The sequence below is a fragment of the Miniopterus schreibersii genome (assembly GCF_964146895.1).
Source record: "Miniopterus schreibersii genome assembly, chromosome: 10".
NCBI classification, from domain to species: Eukaryota; Metazoa; Chordata; class Mammalia; order Chiroptera; family Miniopteridae; genus Miniopterus; species Miniopterus schreibersii.
Window position 1 is genome coordinate 9816319 of NC_138110.1, and position 14959 is coordinate 9831277.

Below are 14959 nucleotides of genomic sequence, written 5' to 3' on the forward strand. Positions count from 1 at the left end.
ATTCCTGATGGAACATAAATACAGGGTGTTCCCCAAAAGTTACACACATTTTCACAGCTGATAACTCTTACTTTCACTCTCTTCAGGTTTAAGGAATTTGAAGCAATGGGTGAAGTCACACTAAGTTTTGAACAAAGAAAATGTATCCACTGGACTCTTTATGGGGATACGGAAAAGAAAGTTTACGGTACAAAACCAACAACACTTGGGAACTGAGGGCAGCTACTGAAAGACAAGGCGCACAGATTCCCACAGAACAGGGTGATCCCTGAGGTTTGCGGTTCCTTTGCTGCGCATCAGCTCCGGCCTGGGCGCTCCAGAGACAGAAGCAAAGGAATCGCAAACGTCAGGAACCACTTTGTTTGGCGTTTGTGCGCTTTGTCTTTCCACAGCTGCCCCTGATTCATTGACTGTTGCCGGGTTTGAGCCGTAAGCTTGATATTTTATGTATCCCCATAAGAGAGTTTAGTGGATAATTTTTCATTGTTCAAAGCTGAGTCTGGCTTCACCCATTATTCCAAACTTGTTAAACCTGAAAAGGAGTGAAAATTAAGGGAGTTATCAGCTGTGAAAATTTATGTACATTTTTGGGAGACACCCTGTAGATCACCCTCAAAATACATGCATTTCACGAGTGTGTACAAACCTATGTAATAGATTAAAGGAAATGCGGTTACTATTACAAGGAGTTATTCATAAAGCATGTCAACATCTCACCCACGATGGGGACACTGGGGACCTACACCCACTCCCAAATCAGGCGTGTACCTCATCTCAGACACACTCCCCTCAACACACTATGTACACTTGCTGGGGTCTGCCCAGGAGGCTGGGTCTGCCTCAGGGGGTGCTGGGTGGGGCCTCGCCTCAGCAGGTCTCAAGCTGGGCTTCACACAGGCCCTGGCTTCAGCAGCTTCCCCTCGGAGGTGCTGACAGCCATCTTCATGGTGGGGCCGCAGAGCTGGTGGGTATCCTGGTCCCTTCTTTTCTGGTAGGGGGTCCTGGCTAAGATCTGATGGTTCGGGCATCATTGCCTTTCCTCAACAGGTAATTCAGCAGGTCATCCTGGTAGGTGGAATATCCTACAGAGAAGAGAGGAAGAAGGGAGAGGCGAGGGTGAGGGCCACGATGGTCCTCAGAGAGCCCTCTCCCGGTCAAGACGTCCCCTGTGCAGGCCACTTGGCCAGGACTGAAGTTTCCTGCTCCTGTTGGGCCTTTCACAGCCTAGCTGGGCCCCATGACACACCCGGCCCATGGTTGAGATGGTGAGGCCGAGGCCCCACATGGGTCAGGGAGAAAAGCCAGGCGTCCGTCACTCAGGCAGCTCCCTAACTTCACCAGCAGGAAAACAGACCCAGAGGGAGATGCCGTTTCCAAAAACACATCCACTGGATGGGAGGGTCGGGGCTGGGAGCCTGGGCACAGCCAAAGGTTTCCATCTGTCCTCATTCTCACCAAGCTCAGTGGGAGGCAGAGACCGGCTGGGCACATTGTCCTCTCTTCCTTCCCAGGCCACCAGCTCAGACACCTGGTGAAGGCTTCGTCTTAGGCCACAAGAAACAAAAATGACGCCAGCAGTTCCTATATGCCAGACTGACCTCACTCGAAACCCTCACTGACACCTACACCTTTCTTTTGATCTGACAAGGGGGATGTAGGAACAACGAGGTGGGCCACCAAGGGTAACTCAAGACTGTGCAGGGGACAGCCACCCCACCATTGTTCCCTTTAAGCCACTGCCCTGGCACAGCAGCTGTGCTGGGCCGGCCTTCCCCTGTCCAGGGAACCACTGTCCTTTCCCACCATGCTGGCAGCAGGCCTAGGCCCCCAGACCGAAGTCTGACCCTGCTCTGGAACCTGCAGCCCTCTGCCAGTACCTCACAGCCTGGAGGAGCCTAGTGGAGGTGTCCCCTGAGGCGGATGGACACCATGAGGAGAGGAAGGAGTGCATGCAGAGGAGGCAGGGGTCACCCACACATGGAGTCAGACCCCAGGCAGCTAGACATTTGAGGGACCGTCAGTCTGCGGGACAGCTCAGCAGCCCGACACACACCTACACCTGCCAACAATGCCTGACCCAGGATTCCGACATCTGGACCCACAACTAGACACACAGTCATCCCCAAAGGCAAAAAAAATCAACCTTCTCAGTGACAAGTGTGGGGGAAACACCCTCCCGGCTGCCGTGTACCTGCATGCGAGTGTCCACCACAGCCCTCGGGTCTGAGGGTGAGAGCGGCTACAGGGAGGGGACACTGCCCTGGCCGAGGGCAGGCTGCCCCTTCCAGGCCTGCAGACCTCCCCTCCTGGCCCATTCCTCTAGCACATACAGTATCCGGTCCCTGTTCCCGGGATCATCAGTGTCCATCCCGCTGCACACTAACAACTGTGGGACAGGGACGTGTTTTCGTGGTCCCTGCTCACAGCTGCTGAGCAGCTGAGCTGCACTGAGAACCGGGGACACACCCGGAGATGCTCTGCTTCCCGCCCCGCCAAGCCGTCTGCTCCGGATTCACCGGGTCCACAGGGCACCCAGGTGCCAAGTGCTGGCGCGGGCCACAAACAGCAGCAGCTGGAAAACACCAGTTGGCAAGGGCATGTGGGGTGAGCCACAAATACTTGGTTTTTCTGAAGGCACAGAAACAGGACCTGCTTTCCACAGTGACGTACAGGTTAGAGCCACCCACGGCCTTGCTCACAGCCTTGCTGAAGACCCTGCGTATGTCCATTAGGTATTTAATGCACCGGGATCTCCCTATAGAAATGGCTTCTTCTAGGCCTGACAGCTACAAGGAAACCCAAACATAGGCTATGGTGCTTCTCCGTGCTGGCTGTGTGGACATCAGCTCTGGAGATTTGCGTCCCTCTCACCACAGACACGATCTGCGAGGCTTCTCATGCTTAAGTGACTACATTGTTCTGGGACAAAACTACCACAACACTGCCTGGGTTTGCATTTTCTACTTGATTGGTAACATACCTAAGGAGGCGGAGGTGTGTGCACGGAGCATGCCCCCTCAGGCTCCTACACACTCGTGTGCACATCCAACACTCCTTCTGGCTGGTTCTACCTTCCCAGGAAGGAGACCGGAAATCCCACCCTTTACTACCCACCTGCAGCCAGTCGCCCTCCTACCTTTTCTGGGAGCCTGCTGTGGGCGTACTGGTCTTTCACGAGTGGGAGCAGGATGGGATGGGCTCCCGGGGATCCAGTGGACAGGCACCTACAATCGATACCTCTCCTTTTCTCGATCCCCTTTTATTTGTTTTAAAAAGGTTGAGGATCCATTTGGGTCCAATCCAGCGTTTTTTCCTAGTTTGAAGGAGATTTTTAGGGCACAGTTACACTCACTGCCCCCTCCAGCAGGTTTCGGGTGCCCTACCGTGACCTGGGATTTCCATCACTTGCCTGTGAAGTTGGCCATTAACTTGGGGATCAGAATTCGGCTTCTTTTTGCCATCACCACAATCACTGGATCTGGGGTTCAGGAGGTAAAACAGAATTTGCAGTTAACGTGCACAGACTCGGGGATGGTAGAAGTGTCGGTCTGGGCAGAAGCCCACACTAGCCTTCGGGGAAACAGAACTTCAAATACCGCCCTCAGCCCGTGACTGTCTGCCGAGCACAGGAAGCGGTGCTGCGCGAACCTAACCTATGTTTCCTAGAAAGTTCAGATGAAAATGCCACTTTCAGGAAAAGCCAGGGACCTTCTCATTTTCTGCTAGAGTCAATAATAAGTGAAATAGGCTGGGATACTCTGCCATTCCCGGCACTGGGGAATCTGGGTGAGGGGAAGAGGGCAGGGCAGAGTGGGTCGTTTGAATGAAAAACAGTGAGGCCTGGTCACTGTGGCTCCGTGCTTAGAGTGTCAGCCTGAGCAGCAGGGTTGCAGGTTCGATTCCCAGTCAAGGGAATCGAACCTCTGTTGCAGGTTTAATCCCCAGCCCCAGTTAGGGCACATGCCGGAAGCAACCAACCAATGTGTCTCTCTCATATCCATCTCTCCCTCTCTCTCTCTCTCTCTCTGTCTCTCACACACACACCCCTGCCTTCTTCCTTTCCATCTACTTTCTGTAAATCTCAATGCGACAAATATCCTCAGGTGAGCATTAAAAAAATAAATAAAATGCATAAAAACAGTGAATTGAAATGGTAAGTAGTATGTGTGGTATCCGAGCAGAAATGGAGGCATTCTAACCTAACAGAAGAACCCCATCTGGGTTCTAATCTTGCCTCTGCCCTGAAACAGCACTGTGCTCACACAAATCACTCCAGTTCCTCATGGGTGACTCAATTCCTCTCAACAGAAGGGTCAGAGGGAGCTTCTGAAATGTTGTGGTTCTGTGATTTGAATAGAGAAGCCTTGCAGGATTCATGGGGATGTGACTTCAAGGCTGGGCTGGGGCAGGACAGCCTGAAGGGCCAGCTCCTGGGGCTCAGGCCCGGGACTAGGGGAAGCCCTGCTGAAGGGGACTTAGCCAGCCCACAACTGCAGCTGCTGCTCTATGGAGAAGGGAAGTGGTTCTGCAAGTGCCTTGGGGTCCAGTGACTCCAGAGGAATTTCGCCTGTGTTTGAAGACCATGGGTGCTGGTCTAGGTGTCTGATCCAAGCTTCCTTCCCAAGACAGAAGCATGGCTTCCTATGTCCTGAAAATGTCAGGCAAAACCTGACCCTCCTGCTTTAATGGCTCTAAAACCAGACTCTCTGTGCCCTTACACAGGCTCATGGCCAGCTGTCATTTGCCATCCCTCATTGGATAACCCTGAGTCCAGAGGGCAGGACTGAAAGAAACTCTAAATTCTGTCCGTACTGGGAGGGACCTGCACACAGATGACCTGCTCAACAGTGGAAGACACAGGCCCACCAACGGGCCCCTGCTCCAGGTGGCTACAGCCTTCCCTCCTCCTGAAAGAACAAGCTCTCTGTTCTCTTTCAGTCACTGAAGCTTAAGTCAACTCACTTCTTTGGAGCAGGATGAGAGCGCTTGAGCGGAGCTTTGGATTTTTCTTCCAGGTTGTCATTTTCACTCTGAAAGTCACTTAAGTCGTCTCTAAAAACAGAGGAGAAAGGAAAAACAAACTCGTTTTTTAAATGTAACATGTAACTCGTCCCTTCAGCCCAGCCCAGAAGGGCCGGTGGTTTTCTGGGATTCAGACATCACGGTGCTCACGAACATCGTGGTCGCTCAGGTGGGAATGTGTGAACACAAGCACTGGATATGGGTCCGGGAACACTAACACCTCAAGGAGACCTGCTGAAGCACCTAGGACCAGGCTGTACATCATCTCAGGAGAGCAAACTCTGGTCCATCTGAAACTCAAGCCCAGAAACCCCAAGGAATTTCCGGCCAGGCCAATTCAGGACGCGAGGCTCTCGGGGTCAGACACAGGGCTAGGCTGGCTCCTGGGGGGCAAACTAACAAGACCCCCAGTGCTGAGGAGACATCTGCCTTCAGCGAGTTAGATGGGCATCAAGGTTTCAAAGTCACCTGAGCAAAGTCAGACCTCTGACATCCACCCATTCCAATGTTGGTTTTTGATAACACGTGCAGGGAAGCAAACTCTAAGCCTTTCAGGGCCCAGACAGAGAAAATCAGGAGCAAAGCTGGCCTGGAAGGACCAGAGGGAGTGGCCGGGCCTGGGGCTGCTGAGCGCATGGTGCCGCGGGGAACCGCACCGGGCCCTGCACACGGGGGGCTGCTGGAGAGGGGGCGGAACTTCTGATTGTTTTCCCAAAGGACCCAGAAACCCAGGTTGTGAAGCAAAATCTCTTAATTTCTAATTGTTGGAAATCAGTTCACATTTTGAAAACCACAAAAAGGACCACAGAGAAACTCTTGAACCTCGGCCTCTAGAGGGCACCCCGACCATGAGGAAAGGGCGCCTGGCCTTCCTGTGACAGGGGCCTGCTTCTGTTCTCTCCTGGCCCCTGGGGCTGTGCTGGGTGCTCTCCATACAATGCTGCCCAGGGGGCCCGCTGGCTCCTGTCCTGTCGCTGCCTCTCACAGTGGGTGTGGCCTTGACAGCTTGATCCCTGGTTTCCTTGCTTGGCAATGAGTCCTCTGGATCCAGGCAGCTGCTCAGGCTCCTTGGCCATGAAACTGCCAAGGTCCCACCTAAACAGAGGGCTTTTGCGGGAGTTCACCGTGAAGTGGGGACCCAGGCAAAGTGCTAGCTTGCCAACCAGTAAGGCCCCAACCACCGCCCCTGCTCTATTCCCAGTCCCGTCAGCTCAACATCTTTGATTCTAGACTTTGTGATTCTGCCCCCACAGCCGTGCTGCTTGGCCTTATGCTAGGGTGCTTTCCTGTCTGCATGTGCCCCCTCGTCCTATGCCAGCAGCAGAACCCAACTCCCAGCCCCATGCCTCCATCTATGCCTCCAGGGAGCCCCTCAACATCCGTGTGCTATGCATGTAGCTCCGCTCACATCCCATCTCCCCTACTAGTTCCTGCTGACCAGGGAACTGGTGCTCTGCACCTCGCGGGGCCTCCGCCGAAGTCCGGACCCTGTAGATATTGGCAGAGGGAGGGCAACCACGCGCACAACAACCCACTCTCCAAGACAAACAAGCTCAGCCTTTGACCTGAATTCTTTCCCTGAGGACTTCTCTTTACCACTATCATATTTTTTTCAGTGAAGTTCATTCCAAAGGCAGATCAAGAAGTGTCTGGCAGTGGGCACTGTCTTTGAAAAGCAAACAAAGGCCAACCACCCTGCTTGCAGAAATCTAGAACCACCCCAGGGAAAATGAGAGGACATGCTGGTAAGGTGGCCTGTCCCCTCACCCTGGGGACACGAATGTTCCCCAGGGCTTCTCTCCCCGGAATGTTGGGCTCTAGGCTGCAGCTGGAAGCCAGGACCCTTTGTGGACAGGCGTCAGCCATCCCACACCCCTTACAGGGAATCCTCCTGCTCCTTGACGTTCCAGCACTGATCTTGGTAACACAAGTTCTGCTCTAGAAGCATCAGCTGGTCATGGTCCAAATTCTGGATCCGCTCCAACATCTCAACCCGGCCCGCAAGGTGGTAATTGGCTTCCTCCATGTTGCCCTTGAGTCGAGACAGCACCTAGAACACAGATGGACAAGGTCTCAACCACCCCAAGCCCTGCGATTCCACTGCTTCGAATCTAATTCCAAAGGAAGAAAAAAGCGACGGGCACACAGATGGCCACTGCGTTATTATCTAGACCAGTCGGAGTGACCAATACTGCCAATGTCATGGGGACGGCCAAGCCTTCTGCCACTGCTCCGTCCGATCGGGCAGCCACTGGCCACATGTGCCCACTGGGCACTGATAACTAGCCAGTCTGAGCTCAGTCGGGCCATAGGTACAAAATAGACAACAGATTCCGAGGAATTAATAACCATTTTAAAAAATATGATATATCTCATTAATTAGCCTGCTTCCTGGTGTGGCTCTGTGGCTGAGCATCGACCCATGAACCAGGACGTCACTAGCTCCATTCCTGCTAAGGACATGTGCCCAAGATGCGGGCTGGATCCCCAGTAGGGAGCCTGCAGGAGGCAGCCGGCCCAAGTTTCTCCATCATCAGGGATGTCTCTGTCTCTCCCTCTCCCTTTTATTCTCCCTGTCAAAAGAATCAATAAAAATATTTTTTTTCAAATAACTCATAAAATCTATCATTAAAATTAATCCCACCTCTTTCCTTTTACTGTTTTAATGTGGCTACTAGAAAATTTTGTATTACGTGGGGCGGCCTGCATTATATTCCTATTGGACACCTCTGCTTTACATGAGGGTTGCCACTTTTTCTGTCAAGGGTGAGATGGTGACTGTTTTAGGCTTTCCAGCAGGATGGTGGTCTCTGTGGCAACTATTCAACTCTGTTATTACAGCAGGCAAGTAGCCAGAGATAAAATGGACATGCATGGGTGTGGCTGTGTTAAAAAAGAGACAAAAAAACAAGTTTACTTGTGGACACAGACATCTAAGGTTCCTATTTCACTTGCCACCAAATATTCTTCTTCTCGTGATTTCCCCAACCTTTCAAAACTGTAAAAGGTATTATTGGTTCACAGACATACAAAAAGAGGCAGTGAGTGGGGGTTGGATCTGAACTTGGGGCTGAGGTGGACCAAGTCCTGCTCTAGAATATCATCGCGGTTGGTGCAGCAGGACAGTCAAAAGCTCCGGCTTCAATCAAACTGGGTCCCAAGGCACCACTTAAGAAGGACAAGGACAGGAGCCCCGCTCACAAGGTCATCGTGAGAACTGAGTGAGAGGACCCCGGGGAGCACAGGGCAGAGTGCACAGCAGCAGGAGGGACATGAACAGGACTCGGCTGTTTCCACGCACCGCCCACCCTGCAAAAGCCGAGGTCAGACGAAAGGTGCTTCCTGACACATCCCTGACAGTCAGGGTGTTCGTCCCCTTCAAATGCCTCTGGCTTCCCCTCGGCCTCTGGGTGACATTCACATACAGTCTCTGAGCAAGGACGCCAACGAGGACCCATTTGGACCCGGCCCAGCCCAAGGCTCTCAGCCCAGGGAGCACCGCCCGCTGTCCTGGGCCCCCAGGCCTCACCTCGCACTGTTTGCGCAGCTGGGCCAGAGAGGCGCTGGCTGCCTGGTGCTCCTCCTCCAGCTGGCAGAACCGGGCCTGCCAGTGGTCCGCCTCCACCTGCATCTTGACAAGGGCGCTTCCCAGCTCCGTGCTGCGGGCTTGCAGCTCCTCCTGCTGCCCCTTCACCTGCCGGTGCAGGATGCTCACTCTAGGGGTGGACAGACACAGGGCCAAGGGCTCAGGAACACTCCCAGGCTCTGTCCCGGCTCTGCAACCTTAGCAAAATCACCGCCTCTCGGGGCATCAGCTTTCCCATGTGTAAGTCAAGGCTGAACAAAATCAGTAGTTCTCAAACTGTGCCTGTTGGGTTCTATGAGGCTCCCCATGGACCCCACTGTGCGCTGGGGGGACAGGACAGGCAGCCTTGGACAAGACTCAACAGAGCATCACTGTTAACATCCTTTATACTTATGGCTTTGCTTCCCTGCTTCCTTGTAAAAAAGGCTTCTTCTATTAAAATGCTTTTAGAAATCATTAAACCAGAACATTTTTGCTCTAAAATTCTATGCCTTTGCCCAGCTCTTCTCCCCAATTCCAAGCCCCTTTCTAATTTCAACTTCAGAGGTAAATATGAGGTTCTGGGTATTTTATCAATCCACTGAAATTATCATCATCACCATAATTACCTAATTGGGTTTCCTGGGAAATATTTATACCAGAAAGCTCCAATTGCCAGAGGCTCATGGACTCAGAACACAGATATGTCTAGTTTGGCCCACACAGTTGTGTTTCTAAAATTAATTAGTATATCATCATTTTAAAATGTTTAGGTTTCACATCAACATTCAGATGTATTGCTTCTCAGAACAAAGAAGCCTCAACAAAAGATGACCCGCAGCCCTGGGACCACCTCCCAGATGCTGTGTGTTCTTTACCAGGGCCTGGTCTTTTACTGACACTCCTTCCCCTGCTGGGCCACCACAGGCACCTGACTTTGCAGCCCCCCAGGACCTGCTAAAACAAGGCTGTGGGGAGGAAGGCTTCCTATGGTCACGCCTCTAGGTTGAGACAAGCCCTGGCCTCAAATCCTGACTATGCCACTCAGTAGGAGCACTGAGCTTCAACAAGGGTCTAAATCTCTTTGAGCCTGATTCCTCATGTGTTAAAGAAGTCAGTCAATTCCCATGGTCCGCAGTATGTTCTATGGTCACAGGGAAGACGGAATCGGTGTACGCTGAACCTGATGCCAACGTTCCTGTGAGTCTCAGGCCACAATTTTGGCAACTGATCAAGACATAAAGATGCCTGTGTAACATCCTCACAGCAACAGCACCGTGACTCCTGCCAGAAGGCGCCTTATCTACCACTTGTGTACTCCCCGTGAGGCCCAGCGCAGCCCTGCACATGGGAACACTAGGGAGCACACAGCACAGCACGTGGGGGCCATTTCAAACAGAGAAATCACCACCAAAGAGCACAAAACTAGAAAACCATGGCACCAACTGGGCCACAGGAAGGGCGCTCGTTTACAGCAGGAGAGCTGGAACAAGGCAGGAGTCAAACGCCTCACTGACCGCAGATGCGAAAGTGCACATCAGATGACGTCAGTATCCCACACTCAGGGACAGTCCACAAAAGGCCACACGTGCACATATGGGGGTTCCAAGTACATTTCAGCCAGTAGATGATTCACAAACAGGGAATGCGTGAATGAAAATTGACCTTACCTCCACCACTGGTGTTAGGGGATGAAGGTGCCCGGACCCCATGCCATCATCACGATCGACAGTGTGGGAGGTGAGGCTATCCAAACCCAGACAGTGCACCATCCCAGGTGTCCCTAGTCCTTCCATCCCAGCTACCAGCTGCGGTCCTTTTACCCTATTCCCATCCTGCAGTTAACATGACAAGGTTTGTAAGAATGCATCATTGCCAGGGGACTCTCTTGAGTTTCACTCAGTGGATGCTGAGTAGGTTGGTCTGAATGACATCCTGGCAGATGCCGCAGCATTGGGGTGGTGGCGGTTACCTGTCCAGCTCTTCCCTCAGCTTCTGGTTCTCATTGGTGAGGATGGCGTTGGACCTCTGCTGTTCTTGGAGAGCCTCCCGCTGGGTGTTCAGGAGCTTTTCGAGCTGCTCCACTGCCTCCCTGTGCGCCATCTTGTCTTCCTGCCTGTGGGAGGGAAGACACCTGCTAGGAAGGGACACCCCTGAACACTGCAAAGCCTCCTCTGGGGGGCTGCTCTATGGAGAGCTGAAGGGGAGGGCGATGGGCAGGGAGTGGGCTGGACAGCTGAGAAATCGGAGAATGGCAGTTGGCACAGACACTGGGCTAGCTCTGGGGGATCTCCTCCAGCCACAGAGCCGAGTCCTCCTTCCCCCATCCGATGTGTCTCCATAGTCCCTTCAATTCCCTGTCATTCCAGCCCTTTAAAACAACACCACAGCATACACAGCTGAAGTCCACTCTACCAAACACTCTACTTCTGATTACAGCCGTCCCTTTAATATTTCTTGCAATAGTGCTTTGGTGGTGATAAACTCTTTTAGCCTTTTTTCTGTCTGGAAAGCCCTTTATTTCACCATCTATTTTGATTGATAGCCTTGCTGGATAGAGTAGTCTTGGTTGCAGATCCTTGCTTTTCACTCTCATGAATACTTCATGCCATTCCCTTCTGGCCTGTAGAGTGTCTGATGAGAAATCAACAGACAGCCTCATGGGAGCCCCTTTGTAGGTAGGTAACACATTGCTTTTCTCTTGCTGCCTTTAAGATTCTCTTTGTCTTGAATTTTTGGCATTTTAAGTATGTGTCTGGGCCTGGGCCTCTTTGCATTTTTCTTGCTTGGCACTCTGTGCCTCCCAAATTTGTGTGACTTTTTCTTCACCAGGTTAGGCAAGTTTTCTGGCATTATTTCCTCAAACGGGTTCTATATCCCTGGCTCACTTCCCCTCACCTTCTGGGATGTGAATACAGTCATGCTTCATGTCCCACAGCTCCTTTAAACTGTCCTCTTGTTTTTTCTCTCTGGACCTCTGATTGACTGTTTTTTTCTACCCTGTTTTCTAATTGGCTGATCTGATCCTCAGCTTCCACTACTCTGCTGTTTATCTCTTCCAATGTATTCTTTTTTTTTTTAAATCCTCACTCGAGGATATCATTTCGATTGCTTTTCAGAGGGAGTGGGAGAGAGAGAGAGGGAGACACACAGACAGACAGACAGACATCAATATGAGGCACATTGATTGGTCAACTCTCACTCATCCTCAGACTAGGCCCAGAGATCCAGCTCTGAGGTATGTGACCTTCGCCAGAGTCAAACCTGAGGCCCTTCAGTCCTCAGGCCAACGCTCTGACCACTGAGTCAAACCAGCTAGGTCCCAAGGTATTCAGTATTTCTGCTATGTCAGTCTTAATTGCCTGCTTAGTTTCCATATCTTTTCTCATGCTGTTAGGGCAATCCTTACAACCATTATTCTGAACTCTGTATCTGATAAGATTGCTTATCTCCATTTCCTTTAGCTCTTCTTTTGGAGAAGTCTCTTGTTATTTCACTAGGGGCTTGTTTGTCTCCCCATTTTGGTTGCCTGTTAGGTTTTGTGTCTATGTATTAGGTAGATCTGCTAAGACTCCCATTCTTTGTGAAGGGTCTCTGGTGCAGGCCAATGTCAGATTCTGTTTGTGAATGGCCTTGGGTACTCTCTGTTTGGAGCTATACATGATCCACAACCTGTGGCAGATCCCTCTGCTGGGGCTGGGTGCCCCTGGAAAAAACCAACATGCACAACAGGGTCTGCTTTTCTAAACCCTGGGTCCAGAAGCAGATCGGGCAGGCTGAAAGCATCCAGAGGTCCACCTCTAACTGCAGGGTCATTGTTATGCTTAGTCTCTTAATGAGTTTCAGGCTATAGACCACAGGGTGTGGTGAGAAGTATTCCATACCATGGGGCAATTATTCCTCCCCAGGCAATAGCTGCCTGGGTAGTACAGGTCTACCTGAGAAAGACAGCCTCTGCAGTATGGGGGAAGCACTCAGCACAGGAATTCAGATGGCCACCCTCCAGCTCAAGCCCCAGAGCCAGCATCTGTGGATTTTCCTCATACAGCTCTAGTCCCCTCTGCCCTCCCTCCGCCAGAGCTCAAGTTGTGTAGCTGACACAAAACTTTGTGCATTGGCCTTTTAAGAGGCTGCTTGCATTTCCAGCCATCTCTCCCTGGCACATAGAAATGCCGGTGCTTTTCACAGCCAGATTTTATGTGGCCACCTTTCTCAGTACTAGTGCTCTGGGCTGGGGAACCCTGCTTGGGGTTTGGACCCCAGAGTTCTCACTGGGGCCCCCCATAGCTGAGATATCCCTCCAGACCTTCGGCTATTGCCTCTGGGTGCCCAATAAGCTCTCTCCAGCCTCCACACTTTCTACCAGTCTCTAGGCGGTCTCCGCTTTAGGTCCTTGGTTGTGAGGGTGCTCTCCAGCTTAGTCTCCAGTTGATTATTCAGGATGGTTTCTCTATATTTTACTTGGAATTCCAGTTAGGTCCTGGGGGAGTGTCAGTGTAGCTTCCACTTAACCTGCTGCCATCTTGGAATCCCCAACTTTTAATGCCTGATCTCAGACTACACCCACCAGACACAGTTTTCCTCTGAGTGTGCGGGACAGGTCAGGAGACTCCAGGAGGCACTGTGCCACTCCAGAGTCAGGTAGGCAGTGACGCACACTGGCGGGGAGGGGAAGGAGGGCGGCACCCGAGATGATGGGCAAAGTGACATCACCAGCTTCAGGAAAGAGGAACAGGCTCACCAGACGGGGTGAGACACATCCTCCCTCCAGCCAAGAACACCCCTCAGTGTGTGGCCACTTGAACCTCACACCAGGCCTGAGGGTGAACAGCAGGCTGCCTCTCTAAGCCTATAGTGTCTGGACTGATAGGAGCCCTAAAACACCAGAAGAAACCCTCCAGTGTGGACCAGGGTGGGAGTGGACTAGTCCAGGGACAAACAGGGATCAAGCTCAGAGCAGAGCCCAGGGACTCCAGGGTGCAAATCAGAGCTCTCCCGTCTGCTGCACCTCATGGCAATGAACCACATGTGCTAGAAATGGCTTGGTAACACGTGGGAGAAGAACAGAAAGAAGGGCCACAGGAGGACTCACAGCTCTTGGCTCACGAGGCACAGTCTGGCCTTGGTGTTCTCTAGCTCCTTGACCAAGTGCTGCTTCTCCTCCATGGAGAGGCTGCTGGTCAGGCAGGATGTTGAGTCCGCGCTAGAGGCCTGGAAAGGACTAGGCGGCTGTTGCACTTGGAGGTGCTCCTGCTGCTGAGACAGGTGGGCAGAGAGGGGGGTCTCATCAGCAGGCTCCTGTGCCCAGCACAGTGCCCACACTAGTACTTGGTGAAAAAGAACCAAAAGATGGAAAAATGTAACAGAGAGGATGTCAGCTAAGACTGTAAAACCAGCAGGGAGCCAGGAGAATGGTGCTATGTTAGTGAAAACCAAGGATATAGTTAGTGAGACAAAAAGGGGAGTGTGAATGGAGCAGTGTCCCCAAGCTGAACTTCTACCCTGACACAGGTGTCTTGGAGGTGACTGTGCAGTGCAGGGAAAATCCCATGTCCTGACACCCGGGGCACATCCGAGAGGAGGACGGGGTGGTCTGCAGGATTCAGAGGGAGAGTCAGGATGAAGACAGCCACCCAGCACTTGGGCCCCAGGCCCAGGCCCCTCCTCAACCTGTCCCAACAGGCCACTTGGCCATCAGCAAACACACCTCCTGGCATTGGTCTCGCTCACGTAGCAGCCTCTTCAGGAGAAGCAGCATGTTCCTGGAGAAGGCCGCTAACTCCTCTGGGATCATGTCTGGAAGTCTGAAATTCTGCAAGTCCAGCACATTCTCCGGACTATGGGTCACCTGAGGGCACACACGGGTAGGGTGCTGCAGAGGCCGCACAGGGAGCAGCTCCAGGGAAACCTGAGAGCACCCACCCACCATGGCCATGCCACGGGGCCTAGGCGCACTCTCCCACAGCGGACCCATGTCACTGACATTAACAGCTCTCATCCACAAATTTCCTATGGCCGGCACGGGGCTCCTGAACAGGTGCTTTCCCAGGCTCTACCCTCACAAACCACTTCTCCCTTCATCACCAGCTCAAAGAGGACACTGATGTTAACACCAGAAAGCTCCTTACAATGCAGTAGTTCCCTCCACAGTCCTCAGATGTTCTCAGTGGAGCACCATCCATTTACCACACAAAGAAGGTCAGCCTTGGGTGTGGGAGAGTACAAGAGGAATACTATCTTATTACTTAAAATCTAAGGCAAACATGGCCCCATATTAAAAGACTTAGGTCAGAATGTTGGTACACAACAATCTTATGTTATTTTTCGGGGAAATACTTCATGATCTAAAATAATTTTCAGGTAAGCCTGTAT

The 14959-nt window shown here is 52.1% G+C and overlaps 1 protein-coding gene across 1 annotated transcript; it reads right to left on the reverse strand.

The window, feature by feature from the left end:
• Positions 1-866: 866 nt before the first annotated feature.
• On the reverse strand, positions 867-14403 carry LOC308562918 (protein Daple-like). The gene is made up of 7 exons (XM_081149440.1): positions 14295-14403; positions 13680-13843; positions 10560-10703; positions 8552-8738; positions 6903-7072; positions 4963-5052; positions 867-1082 (listed from the first exon to the last, which is right to left on the reverse strand). Exons 1-7 carry the CDS (start codon positions 14379-14381, stop codon positions 1061-1063), a joined length of 864 nt encoding a protein of 287 aa, XP_081005566.1. The 5' UTR covers positions 14382-14403; the 3' UTR covers positions 867-1060.
• Between the last annotated feature and the right edge of the window lie 556 nt (positions 14404-14959).